Raw genomic sequence first — 18,236 nt, 5'->3', positions numbered from 1 at the left:
CACGCGCGGCGAATAATCGATTATCCGACCACCCGCCAACATCCGAATGACACGGGGAAACCGACTAACCGCCACGACCGATTTTGCTATGTTTGAACCTGGCAAACGGCCACGGTCGACCCTACCATGGAGAGACCGACTAACTACTACGCGCCGAACCGGACACGACGACTTCAATCGTAGCTTCTTCCCGGTTCCGTTGTTTGCCTTCTTTCCTTTATTGCCCCCGGTTTGCACCGGACAAACGTTGTCCGGTTTTTACCGTATACACTCCGTTAATTTTATTTTATTTGGATTAGATAGACTGATAGGAGATCTAGAAGAGACAATCGACTAAAATATATTATACGTATATATCATTCCATACATCAAACAACAAGCTTTCTAGTACTTTATTTAAATAATACAGTAGGTGGTCCATGCTTTTCGTTTTAGGTAGCAGAAGAAGTGTCACTAGTACTTTATCAATTTATTTATTTGGACCTCATCTATCTGGGAGGAAGTTCCAAGTTAAGGAAATGGGAATCAATTAGGTAGTGGGAAACTTTTGTTTTTCCTTTTTACAGTAATTCTTTTGGAGGTACGTCGGCTTGGTTTAAGAGAAAGAGGAAAGAAAAAAAATTAAAGAATCAAACTTTTGCACATTCTAGGATGCAAAATATACGTTATTGGAAAGAAGCCCTCTTAATTTAGAGGGCGTAGACAGAGCCCGGAACTTTTTTAACCCAAAAAATAACTTTTGGGACCAAACTAACCCTTTAAAGAAAAAAAGAATTAAGCTAGGCGCATGTAACTGGCGTGAAAGGACCAAATCAGAACCTTTCAGTTTTTCACGCGCAGATTCTGTGCGTGAAAGAGGGTACTTTTTTTCTTTTTTAAGCTATCAAAATCACGTGTTTTTCATACTTTGGGCAAAGATTAGTCATGTTTTAAAACCCCAAAATATCAATATTTTATATAGAACTTAATATATTTTTTTGCGTACAATAACGTCGGCTCATTACATCAAGTATACCTAAATGTTTGGATCGTCATTTTAGGGGTTGGAAATTACCCCGAAGTAAGTTTTGTTTGCTTGGAAACTTGTCATCTTTAGATCTAAGTATCATATTTTATAGAGTTTTGATTTAAGTGTTTTGAAATAAAAATATTATATTAAAAAATAATTCATCCAATATGAGAGGTGATCAAGGTATAATATATCTCATTCAATGCTCCCACCAAGGTTTGATCTCATGTTGTTGGCATAAAAAAGAAGTAAGTAAAAAAGAGAGGCTAAACCACCAAGCTAAATTGGTGAAAGTAACAAAGTAGACACTCTTTATTTTTATAATGTTTACTAATGCTACTTAACTCGTTTTCATAAATTGAATTTCGAACCTCAAAATTGACATTCAAAACATCATTACCACGGGATTAGCTATCATTAGATTTTTAACTAAAGAAGAATGAAATTTTTGCACATATTTGGGGCAAAATTCAAATTGAATGGGATAATGGGCGTTTTTTGGAAAATCTGCTTGGCCAAACCGCCTTGCAGCAGTTGTTCGCATAGATCTAGGAAAAATACCCTAGGTAAAAAAAAATCGTGTAAATCGGACATTCGAGCGCAAAGTTATGACCATTTAAAGTTTCAACAATTTACAACTAGTTTTCTGCCTAAGCTCCTGTCCTTAATTTTTATTTACGTGAGTGAAGAGGAATATGTATACTTGATATAATGAGCCAATCTTATTGTACGCTAAAAAAATATTAAGTTCTATATAAAATATTATATTCCGACGTTTTGAAACGTGACTAATCTTCGGTCAAAGTACGAAAAAAAAACTTAAAGATAACAAGTTTCCAAACTTACTTCGAGTCACTTTACAACCCCTAAAACGACGATCCAAACATATATGTATACTTGATGTAATGAGCCGACATTATTTTACGCTAAAAAAAATATGAAGTTCTATATAAAATATTTATATTCCGGTATTTTGAAACGTGACTAATCTTCGGTCAAAGTACGGAAAAAAGCTTAATTTTGAGTTTGATTTCCAAAGAACAAAGATGACAAGTTTCCAAGCAAACAATATTTACTTCGGGACACTCTACAACCCCTAAAACGACGATCCAAACGTTGAGGTATACTTGATGTAATGAGCCGACATTATTTTACGCAAAAAAATATATTAAGTTCTATATAAAATATTGATATTTCGGGGTTTTAAAACATGACTAATCTTTGCCCAAAGTATGAAAAACACGTGATTTTGATAGCTTAAAAAAGAAAAAAAGTACCCTCTTTCACGCACAGAATCTGCGCGTGAAAAACTGAAAAGGTTACAGTTTGGTCCTTTCACGCACAGATTCTGTGCATGAAGCCTAGCTTAATTTTATTTTTTTTATTTTTTTTAGGGTTAGTTGGTTCCAAAAATTATTTTTTGGTTAAAAAAGTTCCGGGCTCGGCGTAGACATGGAAGGGCAGGGGCTTAATGAGAAAATCAAGGTGACCTTCCGATGAGTTTTGCTACAAAATGAATTGTCCACTGCACATGTCTACTTGCAGGAGAAATTAAGAAAAATATATCTATAACATGATGATTATATGATCAGATTGAATAAGTTTTAAATAAAATTAATTTCACCCTGAAACACCGCATTCAGATCTGGAATAAGTTGTGAAATACGGGTGTCTGATAGACACGTATATTTTGCACATAATTTTTTTTTTCAATTGCTTTTTTCCATCCTTTTCTTTCCACAATTAAAGCAGTGTAAAGCTTCTTTTCTTCATTCCTTATGCATATGTTATAGATTTGGCAATGACGTGTTTTTTTTTTTTTTTTAAACAAATGTGATGTGTGATGAGATCTAAATGAATGGGAAATAAAAAAGAGGTGGAGGTGTCGAGGTGGTGGTGCAGCGTCGAGGTAGTGGTGTGAGAGAGGGGAAGAAGATTAGAGAAAAAAGGGTAGAGAGTAAAAACATTCGCCGTAAAAAGTCACATGTATTGATCTTTCATCGTAAACCTTAATGTCGTTCATGTTCTTATCGGAAGGTGAACGAAAAGATGAAGTAAAGACGAAGAAAAAGAAAAACTAGGGAAAAAATTAGAAATCTATATTTAATAATTGTAATATTATGATTACTTATAGTTTTTTTGCTTCTCACTCAAGAGAGTAAAACACACTCTCTATTCCGAAGGTAAATAATTCTAGTTTTAATTCTAGTTTTAAGTAGTCCAGGACAATAATAGGATTTCCGCAAAATATAAGTGTGGTTGAAACTTTAATTATAATGTGGGAGATATTTATGCCTTTTCCCTTTTCTTTAACTAATAAACTCAAGAGAGTGAAACACACTCTTTATACCGAAGGTAAATAATTCTAGTTTTAAGTAATCTAGGGGGATAATAGGATTTCTGCAAAATATAAGTGTGTAGTTGAAAATTTAATTGTAATGGGGGAGATATTGATGCCTTTTCCCTTTTCTTTAACTAAAACTACTATTCAATTGGCTTGCCAAACTGGTGGTAAGTTGCTTTTGTTGGAAATATTAACAATATTAATCAGTAAAATGGAACAAAAGGATAGAATTAACTTACTGGTTGAACGTTGCGACGTGGTAAGTCACTGCCTTGAAAGCGATTTCGGACCGACTGTGGTGCAAATCGTTTAGCCCGGTCGCTCTTCAAGGTTCCACAATACTTCCAATTGGCTGGAAGTTTGGAGTTTGCACAAATACAATTGCCCAAAAAGAGAAGAAGAAGAAGAAGAAGAAGAAGAAGAAGAAGAAAAGATTTTACTTTATCTTTTTTGAAAGGATTTTACTTTATCTTTTTACTTTATCTTTTTTGAAAACCTTTTTTGCTATGTCCAAATATGATCCCATAAGATCTTATATGTAGCAAAGTATTTAGCTTTTTTCTGAAAATATTTTCCATGAAATTATACGTGTAATTAAGGTCATAAAGACAATTGTAATGAAAGCCATAAAGACAATGTCCATAAAGACAATTCAAAACATTTTCCTTCATTATGAGGGCTACCATTAAGACTCGCAAAACATATAATCAATTCTTCTTTTGATCAAAATTAATAGTAAATATTATATAAATTTCAAAAATGTTTCTTATTCTTTATTTGAGATATTAATAATATAAGTATATATATTTTACAGCTTTCACATGCTATTCATTTTGTTTTATTTATATATGATCCAATTTGCGATATAGAAGAGACAAGAGATTAATATGATAATTGGACTGATAACCTCACGAATTTTAATTTCTAGCGCATCATGATTTATATTAACTTTATGAATTTTCTTTAATCTGGGAAGAGAACGAAAGGAAAAGCACGCTAGAAGTTGGTATGTCACATCATCGTGCAATGATAATGAAAGATATTCAGAATTGTCGAGCCAAAATGGAATAATTCATTCGTTCACACTCGGATGATTAGTCTTCTTCTTAACTAAATATACATAATTCTGTTATTTTATTGTTATAAATAAACATGTTTCTTGCTTGACTTCTATTCGCATCCCTTGTAAACTTTGTGCCATCCTCAAATTCAAAACTTATCTCGCGGATTCTTTGCAATGGTGTTTCCTGGAAGCCCAGGTTTGGACTTTGGACTAGACTTCTTAGGACCCGTTAGCTACATGCTTAAGGATTGTTAAACTTGTTTTTTATGCAAATTGAGAAATATAAAATTAGTTGCAAGCAAAATGACACCTCAAAGTTCCTACACATGAAAGACTATGAGCATCCAATACAAAATTTTAATGTAATGGATGGAGTGGCTCACGACATTATAAATCTCTTTAAAAAGCTTTAAGCAACCAATGAAGAACAATTGTATTCTTTAAAGATTCTTTTTCCATAGTATTATTATTATTTTATCAGATATAGAAAGAGAAGACTCAATATGAGGGTGTTTCGATTAGAGGGAGACACAATAGGCTCAACAGTTCAGCGAGTAGGCGCGGAGCAATATTAGTGACTTGATCGGCTGAATTTTGAAAGATAGACAGAAAATGCAGGAAACGATTGTGTAAAGGGCTCACTAAAGTTCGGTTTTGATACCATACAGAAGAATCCGATAATTTAACTCAAACTTACAGTCAGGGGATAGGCCTAGGACATTATAAACTCCAGTGAAAACTTCACACAATTAATGAGCGACAAGAGTATTTTCTAACACTACAAGGATGAATCTTCTGTCAATGATCTTACATCTGCCAATATCTAAAAAATGCTTTGAGTTGTCCCCTTTTTTGCTCGTTGTAAGTTTTACTTGTGGTTCCTTATCAACAAGAGCATCGCGATCCTTTTCTGGGAATTTTTGGGCAAAGGGATTGAAGCTGGGAACCAAGCTCAAAGAAAAAGTAGTAAACTCTTTAATTGCAACTCCTATAAACTAGAGTACTAGTATAAAGTATAAAGGATTGCTACCTACGTTTTCATTTCAGAAAATATCTTAGAATACTTTGTTCTTAAATGAATAGGAGAAAAACCAGCACTGATAATAGGAGTAAACTCAAAACTAAGAATATATGTTGCGCATGGGCACTTACATCTAGTCTAGATTTAATGGAAGAGAATTAAATATTATTTTGGTCAGATATACATAGTTTATAATATATATCTAATCGATTTTATCTTTCTCTTGTAAAGACACATTTGAACACTTGTACAGATGCAGTGAAGGATATTTAAAGGACTGTAGTTGCCTAGTCGTTAGCCTTGTTTTCATTTAGAAGGAAATCAAATACTCTATGCGGACAATTCGTAATTCAGTTTATGCTCACAGAGTAAGTATATATAAATTTGAGAAATTATTTCTTCCCAGTGGTCGCCTAATAATCCCAGTCATGATAATATGCAACTTTTTGGTTCCTCCTTCCCAACATCATTTTTTTTTACTAGTCAGAGAACTAAAATCTACAACCGAAATGTCTACCTGATCCATAATTGATACTTATAAAGCAGAAAATAAATTTTATGAGCAGTAAGAACAATTAGAGAAGAAAAAAAAAGAAAGGAAAACCTGAGACAGAAAGGTGCATCTCTATGTTATCGGTTCTGTGGCATTAATATACACGTCCTTTCTTCACAATTTAAGTATATCTTTACATTAATCACTGGTGTTCCTTTGTATAACTAGATGTGCTTTTGTCTCGCTTTGTATAGTCACCATATGTGTCTTCAGAAAGCATGGAATCATCGTTAGCTCTCCATTTTTGCAGGGCTTGAGGAAGACTCATAGTGAAATCAATATTGAAACTACCATCACCAGTAGCAGCAGAGGGAGTCCATTGCTCTACAAGAGGAGCTAAGACATTTACCACGTGTCCCATATCTGGTCTCTGTGATGGTTCCCTAGCCGTGCAATGTCCTGCTAGCTCTGCTACTTTGCAAATGCTCTGGTAAGTTTCCTCGTCCGGATCCAGGGTCGAGTCTAGAACTTCTAGAATCTTCTCTTTGTTGACAACCATTTTTTTAAACCAGGGGACTAAATGACTTCTGTCTTCTGGTAAGTTCTCATCAAGTGCTTTTCTGCCAGTGAGTATCTCCATCAAGATCACTCCAAAGGCGAAGACGTCAATTTTCGTGGTAACTCTTCCAGTGGCTAGTTCCAACAAACAGAGATCCCATGAGAATTATTGCAGATTTATGAACATATATCATCATATTCCTAATCTAATATGAAATTCTAAAAGAATAAATTCGTTTCATTTGGGATAGTCAAGCTAGAAACTTTTTGTTACTACCCGTTGTTACTTGTACTACGGTGGTCCCATTATTTTGTTGTTGCTACTATTCCTTTTTTGCTAAATGCTATGTAATGTTTTCCTATTATTTGCTATGTCTTCTTTACTTTTGTATTTGCTTTTTCAAACTACTTTGATATGCTTTACTTGAATTGAGGGTCTATCGGAAACAACCTCGTGAACCTCAGGGTAAGGTCTGCTTACACTCTACCCTTCCTAGACCCCACCTGTCACAGGATATGTTGTTGTTGTGGTTAAGCTAGTAACTGTGTTGGCCAAATATACATTATGTTCAGCAAAGTTCTTTTCCAGGAAGAGAACGTGTCAAGGTGCATTTTAACCATTAAATTCTTTAGCTTAATTTTCAAATTAAATCCTTTGTTTGTTCTATGGTTAGTTAGAGGCTTAAATTGAACTAATTCATGCAATAGAAAAGGAGTGTTATACATACAAGCATACTCTGGAGCAAGATACCCAAAAGTTCCTGCCAGCCTCGTTTCCACGGAATACTTCCCATCAGGTGCATTTTTAACTAATCCAAAATCAGAGACCTTAGCCCTCATGTCATCATCAAGAAGTACGTTAGAAGGCTTTAGATCTCTATGTATGAAGCTTTGTTGTGCCAAACCATGCAGATACTCTACTCCTCTGGCAACATCTAGTGCTATTATTAATCTTTGCTTCCAAGTAAGAGGTAGAAATCCCAATCGATCATGCTCGAACAAATGCTGGCCTAATGTCCCTTGTGGCATGTACTCGTAAACTAAAAGCCTCTCATTTCCATTGACACAAAATCCATGAAGTGCCACTAAGTGTCTGTGTCTAACCTTTGTGAGTACTTCAATTTCAGCTCTGAACTCGTTCAGGCCTTTGTTACTTGCTATAGTAGCTTCCATTCTCTTCACAGCAATCTCTGTCCCATCATGGAGTTTACCTTTGTAAACGATGCCAAACCCGCCACGTCCCAATATATTTTCTTCATTGAAATTGTCTGTCGCCTCTCGCAGAAGTTCCACCGGGATGGTTACATGCCCACCTTCATATACATAGATTTCGCTGTTTGCTGCACTACTTTGACTAGCCGTGCTTGGAATTGCACCATAACCATTCACATTTTTAGGGGAACCATTCTTCGATTTTTGCTCCTTGCCTCTGCTCAATTTTGATTTTTTCCCATTACGCTTGTATTTATATATCACCAAGCACAAAATTACTAGGAGTACGAAAACAGCAGCAATAACAATAGCAACAATGACCCCTGTAGAGACAGAAGATTTATGTTCGTCTTTTGCAGCAGAAGGTGATAAATTATCTCTCCCACCAGACGAACTTGGAGTACTTGATCTTCCAGGTGGAGGACCTAGGGGCACATCTTTCCCTATAAACGGATTACCAGACGTTTTCACTATGACATCCGAACGAAATTTTGGGACCTTCCCAGAAATGTTGTTGTTGGAAACATCGACAAGCACCAGGTCTCCTAAACTCGTCAGGCTATCTGGAATTGGACCAGTGAGATTATTATCACTCATGATCAATTGTTTCAAACCGGTGAGATTAGCAGTTGCAGGAGATATAGTACCAACCCAATTCTGTTTTGCAAAATTGATTACAGTGACACTGCCTTTAGGATCACATGTAATATAGTTCCAATCTTTACAAGGATTATTCCCTGACCAAGACTCGGCAATTGCCATCGGACAACCCACTGCTCCAGCAATCTCAATCAATATAGTTACCTGTGGATCACACGGTCCTGGCCCAGGATTACAAAAATGATTTGTGTTACCAAGACTCACTTGGACATTTGGTTTGAACCCTGGCATTGGTCCTAAAAATATGTTATTTTGCAAAGACACGTTAGCCAGCTTAGGAAGTGAAGTTAGGGAAGGAGGAATCGCTCCAGTTAAGCTATTATCACGAAGCTGAAGATCGATCAAATTACTACAACCAGAAAGATCAGGAATTGGCCCTGAAAACTTATTAACATGGATCCAAACCTGAATTAACTGTTCCATAGAACCAAGAATATCAATGCTGCCTGAAAGCCCAAACTTTTGATTATTAAGCACCAAGTTTTGGATCCCAGACTTAGCAAAACTCAATGGCAAGAACCCCGTTATATTATTATACGAAAGCCTAAGATTCTCCAAACTAGGTAACGACCCAAAAAAGTCCGGAATCTGACCAATAATATTAGCATTAGACGCTGAAAAACCAGTCAAGGATGGTGAATCTGTTAAACTATCAGGAATCGTCCATGGAGGAAGACTAGGATTTTCATCAATGCTAAAATGCTGTAAATTGGTTAACCCTTTAAGAAAATCAGGAGGAACGGACGTAAAATTATTGGAATCAAGATGAACATCCTGAATATTAGCAAGGCCTGATAAAGAAGGTAAAGAACCGGAAAGACGATTCTTTTGTAGATTAAGAGATTGAAGATTAGCAAGTTGATTAAGATCTGGTGGTAATTGACCTCCTAAAGATTTTCCTATAAGACTAATAGAATCAACCCTGCCTGAAGAGTCACATGACACACCTGGCCATTTACATACATTGTTACCTGACCAACCAGGAGGTGTGGGTATTAGAGACTTAGCCAATTTAGCCATGATGGATGCATCATCACCCGAACCATCACGTACAACGACAGACACCTTAACGTCGGATAAAACGTTAGCGGAGGCATTGGTTATGAGGAGGAAGAAGAGGAGGTAGCATTTGATTATTTTTTCATAGAATTTGTACCTTTTTTTGCCCATTGTTATGGCTATACCTTTCTCTTTTTCTTCTCTCACCTCATTGTTCGGAAAGATTAGGGTTTGTGTGAGAGAGGAGAAAGAAGGCTAAGGGTTTGGCTTTGTGTTGAATGCTTGAATTAAGGAAAGAAAGCTGAAAATGTATGGAATGGCGAAAGAACGTTTATGGCAAGTTTCTAAAACTTACCATATTGGCTTTTGGCAGAAAACATTTTCGAATTCTCCTACACGTGACATGAAACGACGCTATATTGTTGATTCTTTTTTCCAAAGGGTTAACAGCATTTTCGGTCCCTCAATTATTAGTCGATTTTAATTGATGTTTGTGATATCCGACTAAGTACATTTAACCTTCAATTAATTTAAATGTGCATTTTTTATCCATTTGTTTGTGCAATATTCACAAATTTACCATAATTACTAGTCGTTCCACTACTTATAATAACATATGTGTTATGTTAAGCTTGCACTGTTACCCTATATTTGACGGTGATATAATTCTAAAAGTAGTTCAAATATAACATTTTTCTTGTGTAGTTCAAATATAACATTTTTCTTGTGTCCTAGTTTATGTGGCACAATTGAAATTTTGAGAGTCAACCAAGTTTTTTTCTTATCGAAATTTCTGTATACGCCCTTTTTAAATTCTTAATTCATGTGATTTATAGTACTTTTTACGTGGTTTCCAAATATATAAATTATTTCAAAAACTTAAAACTTTTATGCCTGGATTCATGGTCAAAGTTTAGAAGTTTTAATCTCAAAATTCCAACCGTATCGCGTACGAGACGGCTTTAATTTTGGGATTTTAAGACGGCGGGGGCATTATCGATATCGTATACACGACAACAAAATTTTTAATAACGACTGAGGGATAATACCGTGTCGGATCGGTCACTAATAGCGAAGCAGTGGCGAAAATACAAGTATATAGGTGAAAAAAATTGTGTTGGAGCCAAGATTTGATCTCAAGTGGTGACCAGTGAGCACTCAGGGGCACTCCTACCAACTGAACTATTTTTACAATTATGTTTGAGGGGTCCTTTTAAAATATATCATAGTTTTTCAAGGTATATAAATATATATAGGGTTTTTCTCGAAGTTAGGGGGGCACGTGTCCCCCCACCCAACACGTTGGGTCCGCCCCTGACCACATGTATTAGGATAGAGGGAGTAATTCTTACATAAAAGGACTAAAAATACATATTTCGATTAATTAATGGTTAAATGTGTTTCGTTAGATATACAAGAATACACCTGCAATCCACGGACCAAAATTGCTATTATCCCTTTGCCGAAAGTTTAATTGGGTCATTATTGGTGACGTGGACGTCGTTGTAGAGTTCGTCCACGTGGAATTTATGATTGCTAACGTGTAAAAAAATGATTGGCCCTTACTACGTTGCAGATCCGTGATGGCTTATTTTGGATCTATTCTTATATTTTTACTACCTAGAAAGAAACAAGGGAAGAAGAGGAGATTCATATTAGTGTGAAGAAAACAAAATCGAAAATGGAATTAGGCCGGGCATTCAATGCCACTTCAATTTTCCTTGTTTTGCTTCTTGTTACCATAGGTAACAGCTATTTTTGTATGAGATCTCTTAATGCCATATTTAATGCGCTAATTTTTATTTTTTTCTTGAGCTAGAAATCAAATACTAAGTCAATAGCAATTACGTTTTGATTTGTATTTTACAGTTACGGCTAAGAAGTCCAGTGATGTGACAGAGTTGCAGATCGGTGTGAAGGTAAGGTTTTTGTGAAAATCACGCTCTATGTCTACTTTTGTAAATATTTACGCCACGTAGCCCATACTTTGTGTATGAATACCCGATTTAGCTCATATTTGTGTATAAACACCTTTTAGGATCTCTTGCTTTTAGCACAGTTTTAGGTTGTAGGTATTTAAATAAAAAATGAATAAAGAGCATAGTTTTTGGATGCAAATGTCATTTGGCTCAACATTCTGCTTTAGACTAATGATTCGATGAAAATTGAATCGAAAGTGCTCTATACTTGTTACCTTTAGCAGAATTGTATAGAGGGAAATATGCATACGGTGAGAGGGGGAAGTTTTGTTTCTATAAATGGTTCAAGTTAATTCCTCATTGAGTGTGAATACACATCAACAGTATACTCACTTTGCCGAGTGGTTTGAGAGCACGAATGGAGAATGAAAAGCTAGTCTCTTATAGTGGTTTATAGCAATGATGACGAGGTGTATTTGATAGAGAATAATCGGTGAATAGGAGCGAATAGATAATGTTTGTTTCTTTCTGTTCCACGTGTCTTATGAAATCATACTTGTCCCTCGTATAAATAAGTATACGAGGCGTGCTATGGCATTCACAAGAATCACAACTATGTATTGTGCCTCGCGGAGTATTTGTCAACTGCATGTATTGGTGATTCTCTACTTTACACTGCGTTTGTAGATTCATCAATCTTTTATGTTTTTCGATGTCGATAGCAATGGTTGCCCTACCTTTCAAGGTGGGGGTTAGGTCTGCGTACACTCTACCCTTCCCAGACCCCACATGGTGGGATTATACTGGGCTTCTTGTTGTTGTTGTTGTTGATGTCGATAGCAATGGTTGTACATCTCCTTCATTTGCTGATTCTTTCTAAACACTAACCTACACTAACCTATTGTTTTCTTGGTCCATCTGTTGCAGTTTAAGCCAAAATCTTGCGAACTTCAGGCTCACAAGGGTGATAGAGTCTCAGTACACTACAGTGTGAGTAGAAGTGCTTCTCTACTTTACTATTTAAAAGATCCTAATTGTGGATGGAGGGAAGGTTACCCATAAGAATGAGGTGCTTCTAAGTTCTTGTGATCCCTACTGGTAGATTAATAAATTATAATGTTTACTCCTTTTAGGCAATCCTCACTTACCTTTATCCGAAGGAAAAAAACGGAAACCGTTGCCTTGATAACTGGGTTTTTTGTCAATTATGTTGGAGAATTATATTCATGCATATTGGCTTGAACATAAGAATAGAGTACTGAGGAAAAAGATTTCCCTTGATTATTCAGATATTTTCCCCTTTTCATCTACTTTCATTCTCTTCCTTGGTAAGCTTCGGGAAGTTGGATCCGTACCTTTACACCAGAGATAATGTCTTACTCAGTCTAGAGGTAACGTCAAAGTGATTCACCCTATATCCTAATGCTCCTGCAGGGAAAACTTACAGATGGAACTGTATTCGATTCCAGCTACGAGAGGAATGACCCCATTGAATTTGAGCTTGGAAGTGGTCAAGTGATTAAAGGTTTGTTTGCGATTCCTTTAACATTTGCACATTCTACATCATTTATTCATTTCTAATCCTTTGGAACAATGGCAAACACGACATCATTACATTCGTGCATTTTCTGATTTGCTTGGTCTTCTTTGATGGTTCCCCTCTATGATAACTGGCAGCAGTTGTGAGAAGCATATTAGGAACTAGAATCTCAGTGAAAAGCCATTGAATTCTTGACAATGATAAGCACGAATATGCGCATGGAGTAAATAGGTGTAGTGCTTACAAAACAAAAGATGGCTTATTGTTTTTGTCTCTTGCTTTTCAAGATAATTTAGTTCTTTAGTACTTTGTGTGAGCTTACAATTTGAAGTTTTACCCTACACACCTTGGACTGTAAACCTTTACTCCGTTGATAAGTCAAAAAATCTTTGTAATACACCAAACTAGTTGCAAAAATTGATGATGTTGGTGCATGGCACATCAAAGTAAAAGTTGGAAAAAAAGGAGCTAGGTTGTTACTTAGCAAGAGAAAAGAAAAAAGGCAACAGAGCTTGCATTGTAAATAGAATCTGACAAACTGAAATCATAACACAATAAAAAGTGTGTGCCTCTTCAAAGATATGAGGCCTGAGGCCTTTTAGGCCCGTTGGTTCTTCATGAAGTATGAGAACCTCTTTTGTATTTCCTACTCTTCAAGGTAACACATTTACTCATGAAGTAAAGCAAGTCTATAGTATAAGTTTCTCTAAGCTAGATTTATGTTTCCCTATTCTGATTTCCTTCTATGTAATTCATTAAATATGATACTTTCGCAGTCTACGGTGATATTAAGGACATAGACATATATAGATTTTGACAGAGATATATAGAATATTACATTTTCTGAAAGACATTATGTGAATGTGGTAAGCTATCCTAAAAGGGTTACTTAACAAAAGAACAGAACAAGCTAGACGATACTGAATGTCGCCTTGCAGGTTGGGATCAAGGAATTCTTGGAATGTGTGTCGGAGAGAAGCGAAAGTTGAAAATCCCTGCTAAACTTGGTTATGGCGAGAGTGGATCTCCACCAAAGATTCCAGGTAACGTCAGATCTTCTTTAATAACTTACAAATTCTTTTTTTGATAAGGTAACTTACAAATTCTGCTTAAAGGATTAGCTAAAGCTATAGACCACAAGCTTTAGGTATTATCCTTTGGTACACTAATCAACTGTACCACAAGCTTTAGGTATTATCCTTTGGTACACTAATCAACTGTTTTTGTGGTATCTATTTGTGATTCTGAACTAATTGTTTTAATAGCCTGGTTTCATTAGCGATAAATGTGCTCTCCTTCTGGTGGCAATGCCTCCGTTCCATATAATTGATTGGCATTTGTTTGACTTTTTGGAGAATCTGCAAAAGAATTTTGCAAACATTTCTGGAAAATCTTTTTAGGTTTTCAGAAAGTGTTTCTTTGGTGAATTTTTCTTTTCAGAATTTGCAAATTCTGGAAAATGGGCTATCTGTCAACTCGGAAATACTTTCTTATTTTGCAATAACTTGGAAATAAACAAAAATTCAAAAAAAATGTTCCAGAACTTCTCCAAATATAGTAAAGTTCTTTCTTCGCCAGAATGAATTCTTCTTTTGTTGGCGTAGCTTCTGATTTCTATTTGATTTGCCACAGTAGCAAAAATTGTAATTTCTTCAAAGGAAGTCAGTTTGGGTGAGTTGTCTGGATTTGTAACTGAATTCGTCTCCATGATTGACCTCTACATCTATTAAGAGCGGGTGGGGGTAGCAGGGACCGCAGGGTGGGTTAGGGGCATTATGTTGTATTCTTCAGCAAGAGGGTTGAATGCTGCTTAAATTCTGATGATGCTACATCTATCATTTGTTAACTAGAGAAGCACTATGCTGGAATTATAGATAGTTTAAATGTAAGCACATATATGTCTAATCATAATCCATTATCAAGTTCGAGATATGATTTTATTCTACTTGTTGCTGGCATTTTGTGCTCTCCTTTGTTTGTTATGTAAATTTTCCCTTTGAGTTAGCTAGTATCGTGTCTCAATATCTTTTATATCCGTTCAAATTTATAGGTGGTGCGACACTTATCTTTGACACTGAGCTGGTTGCTGTGAATGGAAAGAAATCAACAGCTGATAGCGAACTGTGATTTCATGATATCTCTACACACTCCTTTACATTAGCTTAAGTATGGAGGAAACTTCTACGGATTTGTTAATGTTAGGCTATCTGATACACTAGTTATATTTACCTCTTTGATAATTTAGATACTGAAGTATTGGTCTCTGGCAGAATTACACAAGTATGTTACCTTTTGTCACTTGTTCTTTCTTCTGCTAAAGTTAAGTAGATGGACGTTGAACTCTAAGGGTGGTTTTTCCATCGTTACTTCTCATTCTAGTACCATTGGTGGTTCTATTTCTTCTTCCTTTCGACGTCAGAAGTATCTGGTAGTGGTAGTGGATGATTTTGTTTCTTGATGGAGGATACTGGAATTAAAATCTTTCCATGAAACCCAAGTATTTGGTTACTTGACGCACACCCAAGGCGAAAAGGAGAAATTGTTATTGCTATATCACTAAGTTACAGAACCAAGGAGTATCTCTGTAAAAAAAACAGGAGTATTTCTCTGTACGTCACAATCTCGGAGCTTATGAAATTGTTGTCAACTTCCATGAGCATGTCAATGACTTCCAATCTGATTTTTTTGACTTACTTTGTTAGTGGATTTAAATCATACTGGGTAGGCCGTGGTTTTTGCATCTTTTGAGTATGGTGTTAAAACTGAATACTCATTAGAACAGGTTCTATAGTGGAGTTAAGGCTAATTTTAATAGGAGACAAATTAGGTAGGAATTAATTCACCACCTCTTCTTAAGTTGTGAAGGTGCACCAAATTAACAATAGGAAACACGTTTTTGCAAAACTGACCTCCCCATTTTATCCATAGTTTTGCATGAAAAAAAAAAAAAAGCCTTCAAAAGATTTCCGTTAGTAGGTAACCCACCCACTATCCTTTAGAAAAACCATTCAAGATGTCAACCCTTAAATCACTTTTCATAAAAATTACTCCTTCCGTCCCATAACAAGTGTCATTTTTGTCAAAAACACGCATATTAAGAAACCAATAATGCAATATTAAGTTTACTAAACTACTCCTATATAATAAAAATAAATTATTTTTTCCTCTTAATTAAAGCATGCATGAGTATTAATCCTTTTGACCTTGAGAATCCAACAATACAAGTTATTATGTGGCTTTTCTGATCATCATTTATCTAAGGGTAGAGTCGAAAAAAATTAGTCAATTTATATCTTGATTTCCTAAGGTGACACTCAGGAGCAAATTTAAGCGTAAAATAAAGGTCATGTCAACCAATGATCATCCGATTAAATTTGGTATATTATGTGTATAATTTTTAAAATATATCTAGTATTACCTGTCGGAATCCTGCTACAAAAGGCTTAGTGGTGCACTTGGTTGAAAATTAAGTTATCTATCTTGAGGTTCAAGGATCAATCCCCCACTTAATGCATTTTTTTCCTCTTTTTTTTTAGCAGCGTACCCATCTTCTAGAAATTCTAAATTCGTCGACACTTATTATGAGATAATTTTTTTTGGCTAAAATGACACTATTATGGTACAGAGGGAATACTTAGATACATTAAAAAGGAGGACACGACCAGAGTAATAACTTAACTATCTTGGTTAGCCGGAATCTCAATACCGATGGACCTCAAGGTTATTTAGGCGACGACGAGATATTTATTAGTCTTTTCTTACACCTAATTTTTTTTGGTCTATCCCGGTAGTGAAAGTTTAATTCAATTCTTAAAAATTCCATTCAAACCCTAGATTAACATCATAAATTCCTTAATGAAAATAGAAATTAAAAACAATTATTTGCATGCAACGATGAGGAAGCACAAGTAACCATAGAGGAACCAAGAAGAGAGAGAGAGAGAGAGAGGAGCTACGGAACAAAGATCAAGAGGAAGAGGAAAGGAGAAAAATCATAGCATCGAGGAACGAAAGATAGATGATGATGTATGACTCGAGGGTGTGATCTATTGATCAATATGTAATATGTAGTGGCTTGAGAAATGGGTCTCTGGTTAGGCAAAAGAGCTAGCAATTTTTTTTCATCTGTCTAAATTTTGACTGATAGAGTTACTTGTTACATGTGTTGGTATGAGATAGTAGGTATCTTGTAAAATTAATCAAGAAGCACAAGTTAAGTTTGATTATGACACCACCATTGAAAAAAATAAACAGATGGATAAAATGGGTTTTACACTTTAAATGACAGTCCTATGTAATTAACGAAGTGTAAATTGATGTGGAAAGATATGGGAATACCCTTCGTGCATCCTAGACTCACAGAGCAATTAATTATAGGTGACCAAAAGGTTTTAAAATTGAATAGAGATAACTTAAATTTTAATTATTGAGTAGAGGTGATAAAATTTGATTAGTGATTAAGGGTTTTTGGACTTGTTCAATAATTTCGTTTTTAACACTTTGACCCAATTTAATCAAATCCTAATTATCTAAAATTGATAGGGAAAAAATTTTCCAGTCCCCCCTCCCCTCCTCCTCGCACCCCTCACACCCCCTCCCCCCCTCCCCCAACAACAAAAAAATACTAAAAAAGTTTTCTCACCCCCCCCCCCACGCCCCTCCCTGCCAATTATTTTTAAAAATAGTTTTGATTTATTTTTTTATTTTTTCACTCCTCCCCCCTCACCCCCACACCCCACGAAAAAAAAAATTAAAAAGTTTTGAATTTTTTTGTTTTTGTCACCAACCCCAAATCCTCCCACCCCTCACCCCCGTGACCCAACACCCCCCCCTCCCAAAAAAAATTAATTTTGATTTTTAAAAAAAAAGTTTTTAAAAAGTTTTTGTTTTTTGCAATTTTTCTTGAAAAGGATTTTTAAATTTTTTTGTTTCTTACTCCACCCCGCCACCCCCTCCTCCTCCTCTTTTGCTCTGCTGCTTTCTTCTTTTATTTAGAAAATCGTTGCGCAAGACCAAAAACAAAAAAATTTCAAAACATTTTTTTTAAAAAAACACAAATTTAATTTTTTTCTAAGAGGGTGGAGGTGTTGGGGTTGTTGGGTCATAGGGGTAAGGGGCTGGTGAAAAATTATTTTTTTGGGGGGGGGGCGGGGGGATGGTAAAAAAAACAAAAACTTTTTAATTTTTTTTCGGGGGGGGGGGAGAGGAGAAAGCTGATGAAAAAACAAAATAAAATATATCAAAAATTTCTTTAAAAAAAAAAATTTGGCGGGGGTGGGGGGGAGGAGGAGAGGGGGCCTGCAAAGAAAAATCAAAACTTTCTAAAAAAATTTAGTGTGGGGGGGGGGAGGAGAGTGCGAGGCGGTGGATGGAGGAAGAGGAGGAAATTTTGGTGAAAAAACAAATAAAAAAATCAAA

General features: G+C 35.6%; 2 protein-coding genes across 2 annotated transcripts; one reads left to right on the top strand and one right to left on the bottom strand.

The window, feature by feature from the left end:
* Positions 1-6,042: 6,042 nt before the first annotated feature.
* On the bottom strand, positions 6,043-9,729 carry LOC132049377 (receptor-like kinase TMK4). The gene is made up of 2 exons (XM_059440145.1): positions 7,217-9,729; positions 6,043-6,623 (listed from the first exon to the last, which is right to left on the bottom strand). The coding sequence occupies exons 1-2, from the start codon at positions 9,528-9,530 to the stop codon at positions 6,133-6,135; spliced, it is 2,805 nt and encodes a 934-aa protein (XP_059296128.1). The 5' UTR covers positions 9,531-9,729; the 3' UTR covers positions 6,043-6,132.
* Positions 9,730-10,947: 1,218 nt separating this feature from the next.
* Positions 10,948-15,189, top strand: LOC132049385 (peptidyl-prolyl cis-trans isomerase FKBP15-1-like). The gene is made up of 6 exons (XM_059440156.1): positions 10,948-11,104; positions 11,229-11,278; positions 12,206-12,268; positions 12,713-12,803; positions 13,757-13,861; positions 14,869-15,189. Exons 1-6 carry the CDS (start codon positions 11,041-11,043, stop codon positions 14,943-14,945), a joined length of 450 nt encoding a protein of 149 aa, XP_059296139.1. The 5' UTR covers positions 10,948-11,040; the 3' UTR covers positions 14,946-15,189.
* Positions 15,190-18,236: the final 3,047 nt, after the last annotated feature.

This window comes from Lycium ferocissimum, chromosome 1, assembly GCF_029784015.1.
Source record: "Lycium ferocissimum isolate CSIRO_LF1 chromosome 1, AGI_CSIRO_Lferr_CH_V1, whole genome shotgun sequence".
In the NCBI taxonomy this organism is placed as follows: domain Eukaryota; kingdom Viridiplantae; phylum Streptophyta; class Magnoliopsida; order Solanales; family Solanaceae; genus Lycium; species Lycium ferocissimum.
Note: the sequence above shows the minus strand (reverse complement) of the source record. Positions and strands in the feature narration are given on the sequence as shown.

What these genes read in the sequence shown, in the direction of transcription:
- LOC132049385 (XM_059440156.1), top strand. Translation starts at nt 11,041, where the DNA reads ATGGAATTAGGCCGGGCATTCAATGCCACTTCAATTTTCCTTGTTTTG. An exon ending in TTTGCTTCTTGTTACCATAG is followed by an intron (nt 11,105 to 11,228) that starts GTAACAGCTATT and finishes TGTATTTTACAG; the next exon opens with TTACGGCTAAGAAGTCCAGT. An exon ending in ATCTCCACCAAAGATTCCAG is followed by an intron (nt 13,862 to 14,868) that starts GTAACGTCAGAT and finishes TCAAATTTATAG; the next exon opens with GTGGTGCGACACTTATCTTT.
- LOC132049377 (XM_059440145.1), bottom strand. Translation starts at nt 9,530, where the DNA reads ATGGGCAAAAAAAGGTACAAATTCTATGAAAAAATAATCAAATGCTAC. An exon ending in TCTTGCTCCAGAGTATGCTT is followed by an intron (nt 6,624 to 7,216) that starts GTATGTATAACA and finishes TGTTGGAACTAG; the next exon opens with CCACTGGAAGAGTTACCACG.